This window comes from Aricia agestis, chromosome Z (genome assembly GCF_905147365.1).
Source record: "Aricia agestis chromosome Z, ilAriAges1.1, whole genome shotgun sequence".
NCBI classification, from domain to species: domain Eukaryota; kingdom Metazoa; phylum Arthropoda; class Insecta; order Lepidoptera; family Lycaenidae; genus Aricia; species Aricia agestis.
The window spans coordinates 5482073-5502680 of NC_056428.1; the positions used below are offsets into that span (position 1 = coordinate 5482073).

The 20608-nt window shown below is 35.5% G+C and overlaps 1 protein-coding gene across 1 annotated transcript in view; it reads right to left on the bottom strand.

The window, feature by feature from the left end:
* Positions 1-17233, bottom strand: part of LOC121739484 (collagen alpha-1(XVIII) chain-like) — a 63409-nt gene extending 46176 nt beyond the window's left edge. The window contains exons 1-3 of the mRNA XM_042131971.1: positions 16996-17233; positions 2743-2791; positions 1083-1111 (exon numbers count right to left, since the gene is read on the bottom strand). Coding sequence (XP_041987905.1) covers positions 1083-1111; positions 2743-2791; positions 16996-17184 — 267 coding nt within the window. The 5' untranslated portion in view covers positions 17185-17233. The remainder of the gene's footprint in view (positions 1-1082; positions 1112-2742; positions 2792-16995) is intronic.
* Positions 17234-20608: the final 3375 nt, after the last annotated feature.

Here is a 20608-nt window from a genome sequence, read left to right on the forward strand (position 1 = left end):
CTGATGAAGACGAAGATAGTGATGACGACTGAATGAAAATAATGTCTATGAAATGATAAAAACAGCTTAGTTCTCATTTTATAGCAGCAACCTTAGTAAGTACTTCCAAGAAAGCTTAACTTCGTACTCATTAACTTGGAAGCTAACCTGCAGTTAACCGTAACAGCATAAGTTGTAAAGACTTTGGTATTATTAAGGGTTTCATGCATAACCATGAGAACTATCAGGTTGTATCATCACATTGCAGTGTCACGCACTGTCAGAGAAATTATTTTATAGGTGGTTTCAAACTCTTGGTTCGGTTTTGGCAAATAATATAGTAAGAGCCCGTGAGGGCCACACCTTCCTTCGTTTCGCAAAGCTGAAAATTGACCTGTTTGTGACCCTTGTTGTGTGAAATTGAGCTTTTCTTCTTCTCGAAGGTCGGGTAGACTTTCAAAACTGGATACCTCCTAAAGTATCCGCGACCGAAATAAAATACTTGCTGGTCGTTCTTGCCTCTGCAAAGGCCACCAACAGGTAAAATTTCAGTTTTACGAAACGAAGGAAGGTCTCGCCCTCGCGGGCTCTTGATCTATAATGTACGGCCGAGATAACCCCCCCAAATCACGTGAATACTACATTGTGAATTTACAGAAGTTGTTTGATAGACGACCTATACCTAGGCAATTTGATCGGGTTATTACAAATCGTAATTTAGATTCACTTGTCATAGCTCGACATAATAATGTAGGTGCGCACCTGTCTTATATTATAACATTGAATTGCTCTGATAGCTCAATAAAAGTACGTATTACAAGTGACAGAATACGTACTTAGACCGTACATTTATTGTACTCATATTGAGAAATTAGAACTTCGTCATATTCAATACACAATGCACATTTACATATTTTATTCATAGAAATTATATAATACACACCTTTTTCACACATTACGGAATAAATAATGTTTGCCCCAAAAACATAACATTATTCGTGATAACACGCTTAATCTTAGATAATCCTAAAATACGGGTTCCCAATACGAAAATCTTTGTTGAAGTATACGAAAAACAACAAGTATCAATAATTTATACTTACTGTATTGATTTTTTCTCCTTTGAGGCTGACTGGAAAAAGATTAAAGAATGTAGATCCATTTCCATAACTTTGCCAACAGGGTGGTAATTTATTTGCTTGTTTTTTAGTAACAAATGTTTGTGTTATACTTACAAGAACAATGAAAAAAGAATTTTTTTTAATCGTGTCCAATATGACTTTTACTACTACAATATAATAATATAAAGACTACATTATCCAAGTTGTAGATTCTCTACAGTCTACAGAGTGTACATTGAAGACTGTCTACGAAAAGTCTACCGTGTGGATAACCTACAAATAGTCTACGGCGAGACTACGTTGTAGCTCCTCTACGGACAGTCTACGGCGTAGACCTTTTACGTAAAGACTACGTTGTAGACCCTTCAAGTAGAGTATAAAGTCACGCTATCGAGCCTCTACGCTGAGACTATATAAGTCAGCTCAAGGTCATTTCGATGGAAACGCGTTTAATTCGATATCTCGAGAATGATCAGTGTTAGGCAAAAAATTGTAGAGATCTTCTCTTCCAAATTAAATTTACTAACTTTTTTATCTGAAACTTTTTTAACATTAATATTTTTCAACTTATTACTCCCGAAAGGCAAACATTTTACTTTTTAGGGTTCCGTACCCAAAGGGTAAAAACGGGACCCTATTACTGACACTTCGATGTCTGTACGTCTGTCTGTCCATCTGTCTGTCCGTCCGTCTGTCTGTCTGTCTCTAGGCTGTAACTCAAGAAGCGCTATAGCTAGACTTCTGAAATTTTCACAGATTATGTATTTCTGGTGCCGCTATAACAAAAAATACTAAAAACAAAATAAAATTAATATTTAAGCGGACTCCCATACAAGAAACGTTATATTTTTGGTCTTTTTGGCTCGTAATCCATAATGGCGACATATAGACACTTGAAATTTTCAAAAAATCCTTAATTATATGCGTGCTTTAATATTCCATAATACAATTAAAATAAAATAAATAATTTAGGGGGGCTCCCATACAAAAAACACAATTTTTTCCTTATTTTCGCTCTATAACAGTACGGAACCCTTCGTGCGCGAGTCCGACTCGCACTTAGCCGATAATTTTTAAATAGAAAAAAAAGTAAAATTTTTGCCTTGCAGGAGTAATAAGTTGAAAAATATTAATGTAAAAAAAAAGTTTCACATTAAAAAGTTAGTAAATTTAATTTGGAAGAGAAAAGGTTTCTGCAATTTTTTGCCCAACATTGATCAATCTCGAGATATCGAATTAAACGTGTTTCTATCGAAATGACCTTGAGGTGACCTCAGTAGAACCCCTCAAATTGGAATTTATGCTCAGAATACACCCCCCTATCGATCCTTAAATACCCCAAACTGTGTTCGTTCATGTTTATTTAACCTATTTTGAGCCGTAATTTTATTGGACTACACTGTAGCTTCTCTAAGGAGAGTCTACGGCGTAGATCATCTACGAAATGTCTACGGCGTAGACATTTTCGTAAAGTCCACTGCAGTGTAGACAATATACGTAGAGTCTACGGCGTAGAGCCTCTACGGAAAGTCTACGGTGTAGACCCTCTACGGAAAGTCTGTCTACGGTGTAGATTATCTACGTAAAGTCTACAGTGTAAATTCCGGGCTCTGGCTTACTTTATTTTACGTTTGTAACTTACATGGAGACGAATGTGATGTCACTGGCAGTCTGTTTTCATCTGGGTTTACCTGAAAATAAATCAAATTATCACAATGAAAATAGGTCACTTCAAGTATTATTTATAATCAGGAGGTATCTTCGGCAAATCAAGAAACAGTGTGAAATATATTTATTTTTAGAGAAATTGGTAATATCGTAATGTTATAACTTATAATATTACAAATGTGACACAATTTCTAGAGGGCTTAAAATGAATTAACTGCAGATATACAAAACTGTACAAAATTGAACCCAAATAAAACACATTTTGTTTGTCTTCACGAGATAACTCCAAAACTACGGCGCAGTTTTAATTGCTCTATTGTTTACAGCAGTTATACCACAATCAGCGCGAAGTTTGTTCAAACTCGCTAACAAGCCGCAAATGGAACATAAAAATTGTTCCCAATAGGGAACGTGCAGGAACTATAGGATACACATGCTATGTAAATAAATAGCAGAAATTTCAGTTCGCTGGCATCAATCGAAAAAAGCCCATATTGACCTATTATTTGTATTAAGATTTTATAATAATTATTTATTTATTAGAAATAGGATAATTGCAAAACATAATCAGATAAAAGAATAAAATATATAATTTTAAGTAGTATATAATTTGCACGCACCCAAAGGCAAAATAAGAGAGCTTGATCAAATAACTTTAACATTATTTCAGCAAATAACCTTATTTCAGCAAATAAATGATATCTATTTCTATAATCTTATATCTTTAAACGAGCAATTGTTGTATATATATATATATATATATATATCTCTCGGTCAAACAGCTAGTCTTAGAAGAGAACGTGCAAGAGCTTTAGGTGGCAGCAAGTGACATAGCAAGTAATAAAATTATCGAGCACAAGACTCGGCGACTATAATAGTTCGCAACAATTAATTGTGCACGTTCCCTATCTCAGAATATGATTTTTGCTTCATCTTCAGACATTCTGAGATAGATGACCATTGACAATCTCTTACCAGTGGCAACATAATTTTGTTGTGTTGAGACAAATTGTAGCCTACGTCCTATGCCTACGTATTGTGTGTTAAAAAAAAATTGTCCTGTTCTATGTCATGTAACCTAAATATATTCCAGATGACCCGGAAAATGTTGTCTTGCCATAAAAATTATTTCTAGTATCAATATAAAGTAGATAAAAACCTATTCTCAGGCCTAAAACACTGTAACACGAGATGTTACAGTGTTTTATGTCCTCTATTTGTCTTTTATCGATTTATATCGCTCGCCAGAATTGCTCTATCAGGATGAAAGTACGGTATATACTTAAAGTTCTAAGAAATAACATTATTCGGACGTGATGTTAGCATTGTTGCAGCAAAATTCCCGGTCACCGCACTACAAATTGTAATAATATTAAATCGAAAAAACGCGTATGCTAAATTATAATTCTATTCAGTAATTTAAGCTACATATGGGATTCATAGAAATTACATTTTTTGATAATTTAAAAATAGGGACTTTATTTAAACGTGCTAAAATATACAGTGTGTGACAAAACAAAGTGATAACATTTTAGGATGTGTATGAGCCACCTGTATTCACTGTGAAAGTAGCAGCGATGAAAGAGTATTTTTTATATCTTTTGTGGACAAACTCATGACGCTGAGGCGCTTGCTCATAAAAATGCTCTTTCAGCGATGACTACTTTCACAGTTGACTCTAAACATAATATTATAACATAATATAAAATTCTTGTGTCACAATTGTTAGCAGCTACCGTACACCATATTCAGTAAGTCTGAGAATCGGCTACTGGGTACTTTTTATGATAAGTGCATTTGTTAAATAAATAAAAGTAAATTATTACAACTCGAGACTGACGGCGAACATTGTTTGTGCGACGATAGCGATGGACGATGTCATGGCGACATACTTATTTAGTCACTTAATAAAATAATACGGGCGAAACACTTTATATGGCAAAAGAATCGTGCGCCGGGACAGCTTATAGTAACATAATATAATAAGGGACACATACACACTCTGAAGTATTGTTACTTAGTTTGTTACACCCTATAAACTATATCACTAAATGCATACTCAAATGTAGAACATATTATTATCAAAATGCTAATGATTGTAGTCACGTGAACCGTCCATTGGACATTTCCTTTGTAAAATATTTTGTTACCTTTTTGATTGTCTTCGGATTTATTGTAAGTTGATTGTGACTTTGAATTTGTGTTTGATTATAGTTGTTGTGTTGTAACTGGAAGTATGTTTTATTATTAATAAGGTATCAAAGTCTCAGCCCAATAGGTTTAAAATTGTCAAAGTTTCATACAAAATTTCATCCCCTTTTTTATCCCCTTGGGGTAGAATTGATTAAAATCCTTTCTTAGCGGATGCCTACGTCATAACAACCACCTGCATGCCAAATTTTAGCCCGATCCATCCGAAAAATAGGGGTTGGTGATAAAAGGGTAAAAATTTAGGGTTGTATGTATTTTTACTGCCGCATTATAGAAAAATAAAAATAAAAAAATTGTCCAATAATAAAAAAAAAACAAAAAACCCTAATCACTATAAAAAATAGATAGTAGCCGATTCTCAGACCTACTAAATATGCATATAAAATTTGGTGGTTAAAATCAGTACAGCCGTGTTGGCCAATAATTTATAATTATAATATACCTAGTTGAAAAGGTACATAGTAGGAAAACTAAGATTCTAATCACGTTTGATATAACTGCCAATTAACAAGTAGCATTTTATATGCAAGGAACTGATAAAATATTTTATTACATTATAAAATATCTTATCTTATAATACTTAATATAAAATTCTGGTGTCACAATGTTAGTTATTGTGACAATAAATATTTTTCTAGCGCAAAACTGCAAAAAACTTTATAAAATTTAGCTTATTTTAATGTAACCCCACAAAGGAACTGAGCGAGCTCGAATTTTCTAACTCGTTAACTACAAAGAAAGTATTCCAAGTATTCCTTCAAAGAATTCCTTTTTTCTGTGTATTGTAATTAAAAATATTATCTACGCGAGAGATAATAATGTTCTAAGTATTGTAGTAAGTGTACAAAATACTAGATGACCAAACCAAACCAAAATTAGTATATCGCGCGGGAACCGTACGTTTTTTCGGGATAAAAAGTATCCTAAGTCCTTGCTCGGGACTTAAAGTATCTCCATATCAAATTTTAGCAAAATCGGTTAAGCGGTTTTGGTGTGAAGACTGAAGTGGTAACTGATCCTGTCCCGGGACAAGTATCTTCATACCAAACAGCAAAATCGGATCAGCGGTTGGGCGTGAAGAGATAACAGACATATAGATAGGCAAACTGACAGATGGACAGACATACAAACAAACTTTTGCATATTTTATAATATAAGTATGAAGTTTGCATAAATAATAGAAGTTTTAATACATGAATAATATTATATTTCCAGAAAGCGAACATATCTGCGAAATGACGAATTACTCATAATTCGCACGACTTGTTCGCAAATAATAATATGGCGTCATTTTAAAGGTGTGTTTCCAACGTCTGTCTTCATTACCTTTTAAAAGCTTTTGCTTATATTATTTTTTTTGTTCGCTAAAAACTCTGGGGTTTCGTTTCATATCTGTAATTGAATGATTCACAAATTTTCTTAAGCTACTTTTCATTTACAATAATATTTTATTTTATTGTAAAAATATTTTTGTACATCGCTTTAAACTTTTGAATCTACAGTTAATAAATAATAACAACTGAATCATTGTGATTGAAATTAAAATTAATTATTCAACACCGAACAAATAAAGCGATTTAAAAATAGTTATCTTTTAATAAATGGCTGGGGTAAACTCTATATTAAAGAGTCTATAATAATTATGTGTAGCTATTGATTTAATGATATTATTACAGTGAAATTATAAATTGTTCTTGGCGATCAAAGAAATATTCGGAACACATCTATATGAATAAAAATGAATTTTTGTTAGCCTCGCTAAATCTAGAGAAAGGATAAACTGATTTTGTTCATTTTAGTCTTGAAATATTTGTGGAAGTCCAAGGAAGGTTTGTACGGTAGAAAATTGATGAGTTTGGTGATACAAATATGTATGATATTAAAATTGTACGATAATATATTATTATGCTTGTTCTATACTATCTATACCCTTTCTCATTATTATATTCTATTTCATTAATATGAAGATCTCATAATGATATTGATAAATCCACCAACAACCCTACTAACAACAACTTACGTACGTATCATACATCTTCCAGCGAAATAAATAACAGAACTAATGATTTTTTTTATGTAACAGCTTTCTGTCTAATGGCCCACTTTCGCACAAAGTGAGAACGTTAAGTGTGGAACATGAGCGGGGCCTGCTACGAAACATTCCACTTTTTAATATGTATTCATCATAATCACTAGTTTTACTACTCACTTGGGCTGGGATTTATAACCAAGACTTTACGGAAAAGTAAAGAACAAACATAATAAATGATATCATACTAGACGACGCCCGTAACTCCGTTGCGCCAAAATTTGATTATCGCGTGGACCTTACATTCTCCCGGGATAAAAAGTATCCTATGTCCTATCCCGGGACTAAAAGTATCTCCATGGCCAGCAAAATTGGTTCAGCGGTTTGGGCGTAAAGAGGTAACAGACAGACACACTGTCGCATTTATAATATTAGTATAGAAGTATGCATTTTCAGTCTTTCATTTTGTTGATTTTCAACTAATTTACGATATCAAATTATATTCCGTCACGTAAAGTAGAGTTCAAAAATGAACTTTATTTAATAAAATTGCAGCAACACAAGGGTTGCTTCTTAAAGCAACGTATGTGTGGGGGTGATTGTCTTCATGATTTAGTCAGAACTCATATTTCGCCTTGTGAAAAATGTATAAAGAATCACATCAAAGAACTTGCTTTATATTTATAAGGTACTGTAATTTTGGCAAAAAAATGTTATAAATTTGTTAAAGGTATACCAATATATTTACTTAGTTTTGTTTTGTTTTGTCTGTGTAGTGCGTATGTCTGGCTGCTGAATAAAAGCCTATAAACTGCAGTACAGCATACCTAATGTCTATAATATTATAACACTATGCAGTATGGCAGATAAAAAGTTATCGCTGTTTTTGTTTTCGAATATTATTTTCTTTTTTATTTATTAATAAAGTTTTCGTCAAGCAAGTTATTAGGTTAGATGTAAAATTATTATGACTGATTATTTTATTCTAAAAGTAAATAATATGATTCAAATAATAATATGAACAGAAATGGTATTCACTTTTAGAATTACACCTTTAAGAGGACTACTGACCCAAAAAATCAAACATCGTCCTTCTCTCTTCACACTCACGCCCGTTTTTCATATGCCAGGTGAAAAAGGACGACGCGGAATCATCGCCAAGTTAGTTTTACTTGAATAAAAGACGAACTATAATGATTAAGAAAAAAGTATTTTGAGAAAAGCAAACTTAGAAGATCCAAGCAAAAATGTGTCCAAAAGAAGGTTTCTTGTAAAAAAAACTATCGAGCATTTTTCAGTAATTGTGTTTTTGTCTTGAGCGTTTAATCTTCATGAACTGATGTTACTTGTGTAAGAAAATCAGTTTTCTAGATCTTACAGATTTTGAGATCTAGATTTAAGTATGTATAGGGTCAGGTGAATTCTTAAGACTGTCTAAAAAAACGAAACAAACTTGGCGATGTTTTAGAAAGTAAAATTGCGTGCCACTAAAAATTAGAATTGTTTCATGCTAAATTATTGATAATCGTGTCGTGTCCCATTACAATATTTCGATATGAAAAGACCCTGAGATCCTTAAAAAGAGCATTTCCAAATCACAATATTACTTTAGTAAAACTATTGCATAGCATTTTTTATCAAATGCGTTTTTTTTAGATTTCGCATACAGTCGCACGCACACAAAGACCGTGCTAAAGTGTGCAGAACTGAAAGACGACGACCGTGACGGTCGGTGCAGCGTTTTCACCGACCGGCACGGTGTGCCAGTCGGAGTGAGGATGTTAGGTTTTTTCTTGATTCGGTCGCCGCGCTCAAATCCCGCGATAAAAGCTATGCTATAGCTAAATACCAAAACTTGGTAATGTATTTTATTCGTGTTTCACCTTTATAAATCGTTTACATTTCGCAATCTTATTAAATAAACAGCGATAAGCGAGTAAATTGTGTGTTATAAATGGTTATTTTTCATTAAAAACGTTCATTCATAAAAATAAATCCGCGCTGTTAAACCGTAGGCCGTTTATTTCATTGCATGCTCGTTCAAAGACTCTCCTACGGTGACATCAGGGTTCGAACTAAATTAGACCAATTAGGCTTTTTGTGACGTCAGTCGATTTAAATAAAATACATATTTTTAGATTGTTTTGTATTATTTAAGTGTTGATTGAAAGATATGCTACATCTAAAGCTGCGTTCGCATTAAGTACCCCGTACACGGTAATTCAGCATGACCATTCATTTACGTGAATTACATGCTGCATGATGAACGCTCATTTTTCATCATGCAGCATGATAATTCAGGAGGATAATTCAAGAGTATAATAATAATGTTATTTACTAAACTAAAAAAAAAAAAACCTGGGAGAGCCATGCTTCGGCACGAATGGGCCGGCTCGACCGGAGAAATACCACGTTCTCACAGAAAACCGGCATGAAACAACGCTCATTTTTCATCATGCAGCATGATAATTCAGGAGGATAATTCAAGAGTATAATAATAATGTTATTTACTAAACTAAAAAAAAAAACCTGGGAGAGCCATGCTTCGGCACGAATGGGCCGGCTCGACCGGAGAAATACCACGTTCTCACAGAAAACCGGCATGAAACAGCGCTTGCGCTGTGTTTCGCCGAGTGAGTGAGTTTACCGGAGGCCCAATCCCTTACCCTATTCCCTTCCCTTCCCATCCCTACCCCCCCCTCAGGGGCGTCTTTCCCATAGGTGCAACGTGTGCGGTGCACACGGGCGCCGCGGTCCTAAGGGCACCGAGCGCCGCTCGCACTTGGCGCGCGCGCGCGCTGGCCGGCCGCCACGGCCCACGCTTTATTGACCAACGTAAAAAGAACTCCAGTTTGAAAACATTTTTGGGTAATTTTTTTTTAAAGAAGGCAGGTCTCTGTAGCCCTGACGTCACTGCGACCCATGAGGATCTATTGTGACTCCTTCGCACTAGAGTATCATCCCCAACCCTATACTGCTCAAAAATTGAATGATATGGTTTCTTTCCATCAGGTGACCCGTTTGCTCGTTTGCCCCCTTATTTCATTAAAAAAATATACAAAAATTTAATTGTTCTCAATAGTTTTTAATTTATATTATAAACTATTAAAAACTAATTATTATAATTTATGTTATAAACTATTAAAAATAATAATTAAAATTTAGTGCTGGTGTCTGTGACACGGGTGGCGGGGCTTTTGTCATAGTAAACACACTCGTGTTATTAACAAGTTAATTAAAACTAGCGACCCGCGCCGGCGTCGCACGGGTAGGTATAAAATATATAGCCACTAAAAAACTGATTAAAATCGATAGCCTATAATCCTTCACGTGGGCTACTTCTTATCTGTGCCAAATAACATAAAAATTGCCGCAGTAGTTCGCGAGATAAGCCCTTTCAAATTATTTCCTCCGTTTTTTCCGCATTCTTCTAATCGTCTTAGCGTGATAAAATATAGCCTATAGACTTCCTCAATAAATGGACTATCTAACACTGAAAGAATTTTTCAAATCGGACCAGTAGTTCCTGAGATTAGCGCGTTCAAGTTAGCCCTTTCAAATATTTTTCCACATTTTCATCTATTTCTTCGCTCCTATTAGTCTTAGCGTGATAAAATATAGCCTATAGCCTTCCTCGATAAATGGGCTATCTAACACTGAGAAAATCATCAAAATCCGTTGCGTAGTTTTAAAGATTAAAGGGAACAAAGGGACATGAGGGAAAAAAAGCGACTTTGTTTTATAATAAGTACTAGCTGTCCCGGCAAATGTTGTTTTGCCTGTTTACCCAGTTTTCCTGCTTTTCTCTTGAAGTTTTTCTGATTTTTTTTTGTTTTATAAACCTCACGGAGCCCGAGACCTTTCCAACGAATGCAAAATCGTGGAAATCGGTTCGTGCGTTCTGGAGTTATAGCGTCAGGAAGGAAACCCCGACTAATTTTTATATATTAGCTGTGATATTAGATAGATACAGATATGTATTGAAAGAAGTTACATATCAAAACACTTTATTGAACAATAAAACTAAAACGTAAATTAATAAACTTAAAAATTAAATAAAAGAAATGCGAAAACAAGTTACCGCGTGGAGCTCGGAAAATTATCTCCTTCTCTATTCTATTATTGAATTTCGAAATTCAGAACAGAAGAAAAAAAACACATACCTATTATATCCGATAAGTATATATTTTTTTAATTTATGTTTAGGCACAGAATATATATTAGTAGTACCAAGTATAGGTTAAACATTTTAAGAAACATTTCAGTCTAAACTCTAAACTGCCAAAAATTAAAAAAAAAAAATTAGCTCGAATAAATGTATAATTTCACTAAAATATTTCACACACCATAATAACGGAAAATAAACAAAAAAAACTTGAGAGGTGTCAAAGGACACCCGGGCTTAGATAGGTATTATTTCTTAAGTAAGTAATAAAAACCTGTATAGGGGAACTGAAGGCAAAATTGCATATTTAAGGCAAAACTCGTCTTACATCAACAAATATAGCTTTACTATTAAATTTTTTATAGAATATCTTTATTATTAATCACTCTACAATTCCTATTAATCACACAGGCCATTTTGCCTGCGTGTGAAGGTAAAATGGACCACGGTAAAGGGCAAAATGGTCCCAATGCATATGTCATTTGGGGAATACCTTTTACAAATAAATGTTGTGTACAACTAAACTACAATGTGCCTAGAGGAGACAAATCATGCACTGCACCCGTCTTTTTTGTTTTTAGGTTTTCATGAATAAATGTCACATTTTGAAGTTAACCGTTTTACCCCTTTCATTCTTTAAATACTATATTAAAGTTAAAATCATGCAGAACACTGTGTCATATCATTAAATAGAAAATATTAATTACAACAAAAGTGCGGACTGGTCAAAAATTGTGTTTTTTACATCAAAATGTGAAAAAAAAATTTAACCGCAATAAAAATCCGCTGTTCCGTATGACAGTTTCGCCGGCAATGACCGAGAACGGGAAGGGCCCGAGTAATTAGTAGCGTTACCTAGCAAATAGATGGCCCTAGTAGGTTTCAAGTAATTTGACCGTTCCGTTTTGCCTGCATGGTCCGTTTTGCATGCAGTTCCCCTACACTCAAAAATAGACGTCGCTTCACCGCACTGTTCAATGCCAGAGAGGGGGAGAGAAACAAGCACTACCGCACGGCTTACAACTATTTAGCATTTTTGCTATAGTTTTTAAAGTAACTAGTATAACATGTAAACTGGACCTTCGTTCCATCCGGGTGTCCCTTGACACCTCTCAAGTTTTTTTATGATGATAATCTTATTCATTGCACCTTGAATAAATTATTGTACAAATATTTCCGGTTTCCCACACCGGTTTCGGTGACGGTGGCCGGTTTCATTGAGACCATCCCACAGGAGTAATTTTATAGTGCTCAAATGTGTGCACAGTACACAAGAGTAGGTATACTCTCTATTCCTTTTACTCTCCTAGCCCAGTGGGCCGAAAGAACGACACGACTGGCGAAAGATCAGGCGCAGGGCCGACTTTTTACATGCCCATCCGACGCATGGATCATTACTTGTCAGACAATTAGGTGATCAGCCTGCATTGTCCTAACCAATCTTGGAAATAAAATATTGTTTCCAACGCGAGAATCAAACCCACGACCACGCTAAACCACTGGACCACGGAGATCACGATACGTTCTTGTAAATACTTACCGACGTTTTTTGTATAAATTAAATTGAAAAAGTTATTTCATCATCATCATCATCATATCAGCCTATATTCGTCCAAAAGTTATTTATTAGCAATAAAATATTATATTATGGCAAAATATATTATTTGATTTATTAATTTTGCGCACATTAACAGTTTGTATGCCCTGTTCAAAGAAACGCATATTTTTTTTAAGTGTTCGGGAGCACCACCCTGGAACTGAGTTGTCCCATGGGCATGCCGATGACATACCGATCGCGCGATCCGCTGCATTATTGCATGACGAAAAATTAAATCACTTGTAAATCAATGTACAGCACGTAGTTTGCATGTCATTCGCGTCATTCACTACAATAAACGATCATGCGTGAATTACAGCACGTCACTCATGTCGTGCTGAAAAATTAAAGAAGTTGTCATTCAATGTACAGCACGTTGTACAGCACGTAGTTTGCATGTAATTCGCATCATTCACTGCAATACACGATAATTCGTGCATTACAGCACGTAATGCATGTAATGCAGAATTACCGTTTAGCGTGCGCATTAGACTTGACTATGAATAATTAATATGTTGAACCGCACTGATTAGTTCAAATTGCAAAGCATTTTTTTTAAAGAACAATTTTCCCATCTTTTTGGTAACAGGCGGCCACGTGCGAGTTTCTTACGCCAGTTCTTCCCGCTGGGTTAGTTCCCGAACCCGTGGTAGGCCTCACGTAGACGTTCTAAAAGTGTTAATTATTGTTAACTGATTTAGAAATAAAACATTTTTCATTTCCGTTTGCAACTTGACGAGGTGATTCAATGTACACTTTACAATACTTTTTAAATGAGTATTTCAAAACTGAACTTTATAGCATAGCTGCTCACTCACTCAGCTGTATTTGGCTGCCTATTTTGAACGGCTCTATCTCAAGTTGCAATTTGTACTGACCTTATAATTATAAAGTCAATTGGAACAAAATGAAATAAACAATAAGTGTGGCACTCGGGGATTGCCGTGGTAAAGCTTTTGCAGTTACCAGCTAGTCTACACGCTTACGTCTAATCGCACGAACTCAAACACCGTGTCGAAGACTGCCGAACTGAAACGACGTTAGACGAGTATTAGGTTTGCTTACGGTTAGGAAATTTCTTGATTCGGTCGCCGCGCTCAAAACCTATGCAATAGCTTCAAACAAGCAAGCACAAGATGTTGATGATGAAAGTCTAAAGAGAAAAAAACCTTTTCTATCTTTTTGCTGGTAAGTAGCAGTTATATTGTGTATTACATTACCGGAATATGAGTATAATGGAGTTATTTTCGGGCTCTTTGATCCTGTAGGTACTGAAAGGACCCCTTTCAACGTAGCTGCATGTCATGCAGTATTGTTAGGATGTGTGCTTCTAATATTTTCATTGTAGCTTGTATCGTAATTAAGGCACAAAGGGTATATGTGACCACACGAAAAGGTACAGTAGTTTTAGGGTCAAGGAAACTGCGTGAGGTTTTATTGGCAATATAATGTTTTTGACTCTAAAAAATCCGTGTGTTTTACATGAATTTTGCCATCCCTAATTAGCTACCTTATCTTTATTTACAAAACTGTGCCCGTTAACATCTGGACCGATTTTAATGAATGTTCTGCCCCCGTAGACAAGTGGCAAAACGCTAACGCTACAAAATGTATGGATTTGACATTAGTATTCGCTAGCGAAACGATGACTTATGTCAAATCGCATACATTTTGTAGCGCTATCGCTAGCGTTAGCGTTAGCGCTTTGCCACTTGTCTCGAAGGATATAGGATTTCTGTAGCTGTAAACGCTTCACGTATTTTGTTGCGCTTGCGTAGTGGTCGTGGAGAACAGCTTGTTTTTAGCATTTACTCTACATGATATTATAAGCTAATCTTTCATTATTTGTCTGATACTCTAACGGCCGTTCCCAATATTTGATCTATCTCTGGTTTTGCCCTACTAGAGATAGGAATAGCTCACAATTGACATAAAATATATGTCTCTAATGTGATGTATTAGTGATGTAATGTGAGCTATTCCTATCTCTAGTAGGGCCAAACCAGAGATAGATCAAATATTGGGAACGGCCGTAAAACATAACGACAATAATAACGATATAATATATAAACGCATACATAAAGTCTACATAAAGTGAATATTTTCATTTATGTAACCCAGTTCTTAGCTTTTTTTAGAGTACCTACCAATAATCGTACTCTATTTTATAAAAAAATAAAAAAGATAACATCTTTTTTATCTTTTTATTCTTTTGCATAGCTTTTAAAACCCTCGAATTATCTGTAAAATCAGTAACTCTCATATCGTAATGAAGAATATTCATTACCGAAATTCAAAAGGAAGCTTATCAAACTTCGAACCTGTATCGAAAAATGTGAAATCAATGCTTTCAGTGATTCAGACCGGTCCCGAGGAATGATTACGTACCGTAATCAAAACTTGGCAAATGTAATCAGTTCTGGATGATGAGCCAATAAAAGTGTTAAAACTCCGAGAATAGAAGGAATTTTTGAGCAAGAATCTGGATGATTACAAAAACAGCCCGTAACGTTTGTAATGCTTCCTATTATACTATATTAATATGCAATCCGTACTAATATTATAAATGCGAAAGTGTGTCTGTCTGTCTGTCTGTTACCTCTTCACGCCCTAACCGCTGAACCGATTTTGCTGAAATTTGGCATGGAGATACTTTGAGTCCCGGGAATCGTACATTTTTCGGGAAAAAAGTATCCTATGGATACTTTTTGTCCCAAAAATGTACGATTCCCGCGCGACAAACGAAATTTGGCGCAACGGAGTTACGGGCATCAACTAGTTGTATAATATATTTTTACTTGTTTCAGTGTTCGCTGCCAAACTCCTCCAAAATTAATAAGTTTATGTAATGTTTAGTTACAAATGGCATATGCTAGGCCTAAACTTGTAGGTCTGAAAATCTTAACACATTTTCATTCCAAAAGAGCCTGTCCTTTGTCCTGTCCAATGTCCTTTTAAAACTCAAAATCTCTAGTTCAAATTTCATCAACATCGTTTCAGCGGCTTATGCGTGATTCTAATTAAAAAATCTATTTCTTGTCGAGATCTCAACAACACGCGAGTTTATTAACAGCTCAGTAGCGTAACGACTTACTGTTGAGTAATTGTTTTTAGTTTTATTGGTATAATCGCGAAATAATGAAGGCCATTGCATCGTGACTGGAAATATGTGGTGCCACTAAACATTGAAAGAACTTAATAAAAAAGGAAATAAACATACAATTGAGAGACTAGCCTCCGCGGTATTGTGATGCCTGTTCTTTGGCTCATTTAATGTATCGCGACACCTTGCAATGTTGCAATGAGAAAATTAAATAATAATAACTCCCACACCGATTTCGGTGACGGTGGCCGGTTTCATTGAAACCAGGCCAGTTATGCTGGAGTAATTTAATATTGCCCAGGTGTGAGCGCAGTACACAAGAGCACTCTCTATTCCTTTACTCTCATAACCCAGTGGGACGCACGACCGACACGACTGGCTTGAGATAAGGCCAACTTTTTATATGCCTCATCAGCCTGCATTGTCCTAACCAAACTTATAACATGTTTCCAACGCGAAAATTGAACTCACGACCTGTGAGTCAAGAGCGAGTCTCTAAACTACTGGACCACGAAGACGAATGAGAAATAACCCTTACATAATTGAATGTTTGTCACAAAAATGGGAACACATCCCTCACTTACATCAGATTCTAACAATTGCTTTTTTTGTCATAATCCCCCAAAACAATAATAATACTACAGAAAAGCGATGTACAGCGCGTCCCCATCTACTCGGCTCGGCGTCGTGTCGTGGCACGGTCAAGCCCTTTTCAGAGAAAATTCCGAATAAAAATTGCGTTCCAAACTTTAACGAAGCATAATATGGAAATACCTCTCAAAGTCGCGTAATGCAAATATTGTCAGATTTCAAACAAACTGAATAGAGGCATGAGGCGGCGCACCGTTTGCGGCACCGTGTCACGGTGCGGCACCGCAACGTGTCACGTTGGCGGTGTCGTGTCGTTGCACGTTGACGACACCGCGACGTGTCTGATGGGGGCGCGCCCTCAGGGTAAATTCAGACCAAAATGTGACGCAAATGCATTTCTAATCAATTTGTACTAAATTGACAGATTTCATTTGCATGAGACGTCTTGCAACTGTGTAGTGTGAAATTTATACAAATTAAGAAATTCATCTATGTGTCACGTAAAAACGTTCAAAACAAAATCGAGCTTACCGCGCGATGCGTTACAAACGACGTCCGTCCTTGCAGCCGCGCGCTGATCTTTGCCGGCGTATCCTCATCCTCCCTCTTGGGGTCAAACCAGCCAAAAGCCACCCCCACCACCAGAACAGCTCCGAGTATCATCAGCGCTAGGATCCCGCCTATCGCCGCCTTCGTCGTCTGAGATATAACCATCGCCATATTGATTTTATTTCACCTCAACATTTTATTCGTTCATTTTCTCACTTATCTCGAGTTCACACTTCACAAATGGGAAAAAGATTGTAAAGATTTATACTGGATAAAAATGTCGAACATTTATATTTCGTTTTATTCCCGAGATTATCTTCACATGTTTAAAATATTATATTCACAAGGTGGAAAAAAAGATAAGAATTGTTTGTTTATTTATATTTTATTGGCTCATAATGCCCACATTAATGTCTTAGTTTTAAGTACTTTAAGTCTGATTGTATACCCATTTTTTATGTGAGCAATAAAGACGTGTTAATCTATCTATCTAATCTACCTTGGTAATTTTGATGATCGCGATGTAAGTAGATACTATCAGAGAAGTTTATTCATCTAAGGCAGATGGCGGACCTATGTAATTTTCACGGGTTACGTTAAGCCCAACACATGGTGATCAACTTATGTTGACTGACATGACACAATCTGACCATATTACATAGGTCCACCGTCTGCTTACGAATCAATTATAAAAGAATAATATTATTAGACTCTTACCGCCGTACTCAGAGACATTTAATTATTATTAACCCTTAATTTAATGAAGAGTTTGACAGATAATGTATGGGGCTCATGTCACATATTGAATTAATTACATTTAAGTAATTAATGTTCCACTCTGAGTGCGGCAGTTAGAACTTAACGATCAGTGACTTTGTCAATGTTACCAAGATATTTGACAGGTTTTTAAGTTACATCTCCATTAATTGATATTACACTGAAATCATAATTCTTGCCCAGCAACAATAATGGAAACATTAAATTGCTTTGATATCGATTCTGCCTGCTTTTGGTACCTGTCTTTGAAGTAGACACAGTTTATTGATAAATGATAATATATGCGAGGGTTCTAAAAATAAACCAGCAAACAAACATTCCTTTTGGGTTTATGGGGCTTCGGAAAACATTCGTGTATAAATAATAAATGAAACGGACGTAAGTAAATATAGAACTTAGAATGATATAGACAGGACTTTGTCCTACTCGAGACTGAACGAGTTTACGCACGCGATTCCGTTGCACCAAATTTCGTTTATTACGCGAGTACCGTACTTTTTTCGGGGATAAAAATTATTCGATGTCTTTTTACGGGACTCGATGTAACTCCATACCTATCAAATCGGTTTAGCATTAGCATAGCATTAACTGTAGCATTTGCTTCTTATTTCTGTGGCCAATCAGATCACTTAATTATAAACATGATAAAAGGGGCTAAAATGGTGTGAAGTTCTTTTTAAAAAATCCAACTTATAATAAAACGCGCTCGTTGCATTCCATTTAGGTTTAAGTCTTTGATTACCGAAACAAAGGCAATGTCAATAAACTCCTTTTTCTGTACCCTATTCTGTAAATATTAAACAGTACTTAATTAATAATGTAAGCTACGTAGCACACAAAGCACCGCGCGTACAACGTTGAATTATAGATCTGCAAGGATTTTGATGATAATTTCATGGAGAAGCAATGGAGAAGCAGAATTCAATGGATAATAGCAGCAATACTTTACATTTCAGGTCCGTGCCAATAATAAAAAAAAAAACTTTCAAAACAAACTATATTCGATGTATGATATTGAATATACCGTAACTTCTTGGTGGAAATTCATGTTTCACAGTAATAATAATTATACACTTTTCATGCAATTTTTCCACTTTTATTAATTAACAACTATGTTTCACACGACACATAATTTTTGTTAATTAATAAAAGTGGAAAAAGTGCATGAAAAGTGTATATTATTACTGTCAAACTATATTCCTTACTAGGTGACCCGGTGATCTTCTCTTTCTCTCCAATTTTAGTCAGTCGATCAAAATCATTTTTGTAAGTCTGTGTGACTGGTATATGTTTTCTAGATCTCCGGTAAGACGAAAGCATAGGATGGTCCGATAACCTAAAACTAAATAGTCATTTCATAACAATACCTTAGTTGATCAAAACCATCCTTGTAAGTGTGTGTGACCGTTCTATGTTTTATATATAATATATCTACTGTAAGTCGGAAGCGTAGGACAGCCACGCTCAACACGCCTATTGAAAGTTGGTCCGATAACCTAGAACTAAATAGTTATTTCATAAAAATAACTTAGTCGATCAAAACTATCCTTGTTAGTCTGTGTGACCGGTCTATGTTTCCTAGATCTACGGTAAGTCGGAAACGTAGGACGGCGCTCAACACGGCTATTGAAAGTCGGTCCGATAACCTAGAAGCTTGTGACATGTGGACGATTGTTTCTCTCATATGAAGGCTATGTTAAGTGTGTTTATACTGAGAACCTTTTTAACCGCATGCGAAAGGAGCGTAATGAGTTTGTATAGTAGTCGTAGAAGGTCCACCAATTTCGATGTGGATTTTTATGTTTGAATGACGTGACCTAATAGTTACCTATAATAACACGTGATAAAAGTAAATTAGATAAAAGCATGGTGTATTAGTATAGTAATTAGTTACCCATTACACTTATAGCCAGATTACTGACATTTAAAAAAAGGCAACTAAGTTTATGTTACATATACCACTGAAAGTATTTCGATACAATATCGTAGTATAACATCAAATAGGGATGATGACAAGGTCAAAGATTAGCGAATTTTGTTAATAAAATAAAGAAATCATGGTAAAAAATAAGTGTTACCAAAATTACAGCTTGGTAGCATTTGTATTTTTTTGTAGTGCGCCTTCAAAGTTGGATATTCAAGTCGAATTTTTTTTTCAATTAAATTTCTTAATATTTGTATACAATTCGATAACTTGTGCAATTAAAAGCAACTTTTGTTATGAAACCACTTTCATAAACGCAATATTTAATATACCTGTCGAACAAAGTTGTCTCCCGGTGCGTACAAACTACGAAAGACTGACGTCATACTTTCGTAGCACTTTGTATGGAGCGTTTCGGGCAGGCCTTTTTTATGAGATATTTGAATAGTCATATCTTGGTGAATTTTTAAGCTATCAGAGTCATTCTTTCAACGATGTTTCTATTTTTTAAGGGTCTTTCATTTACCGATAAGAAAAAAAAATAGTCATAATGCCTTGATAAGTCGTAAGAAACATCGGACTTTCGAATTTTGACATAATAATAAATAGGCATCATCATCATCATCATATCAGCCTATAGTCGTCCACTGCTGGACATAGGCCTCTCTCAATGAACGCCAAGATGACCGATCTCCTGCTACTCGCATCCAACATGGGCCTGCAACTAAGCGGAGATCGTCGTCCCACCTAGTTGGAGGTCGACCTACACCCCGACAGGCATAAATCAACAAAATGACGTCATCACACACACACACACACACACACACACACACACACACACACACACACACACACACACGCACACACACACACACTCACAGCGCGCACACACAC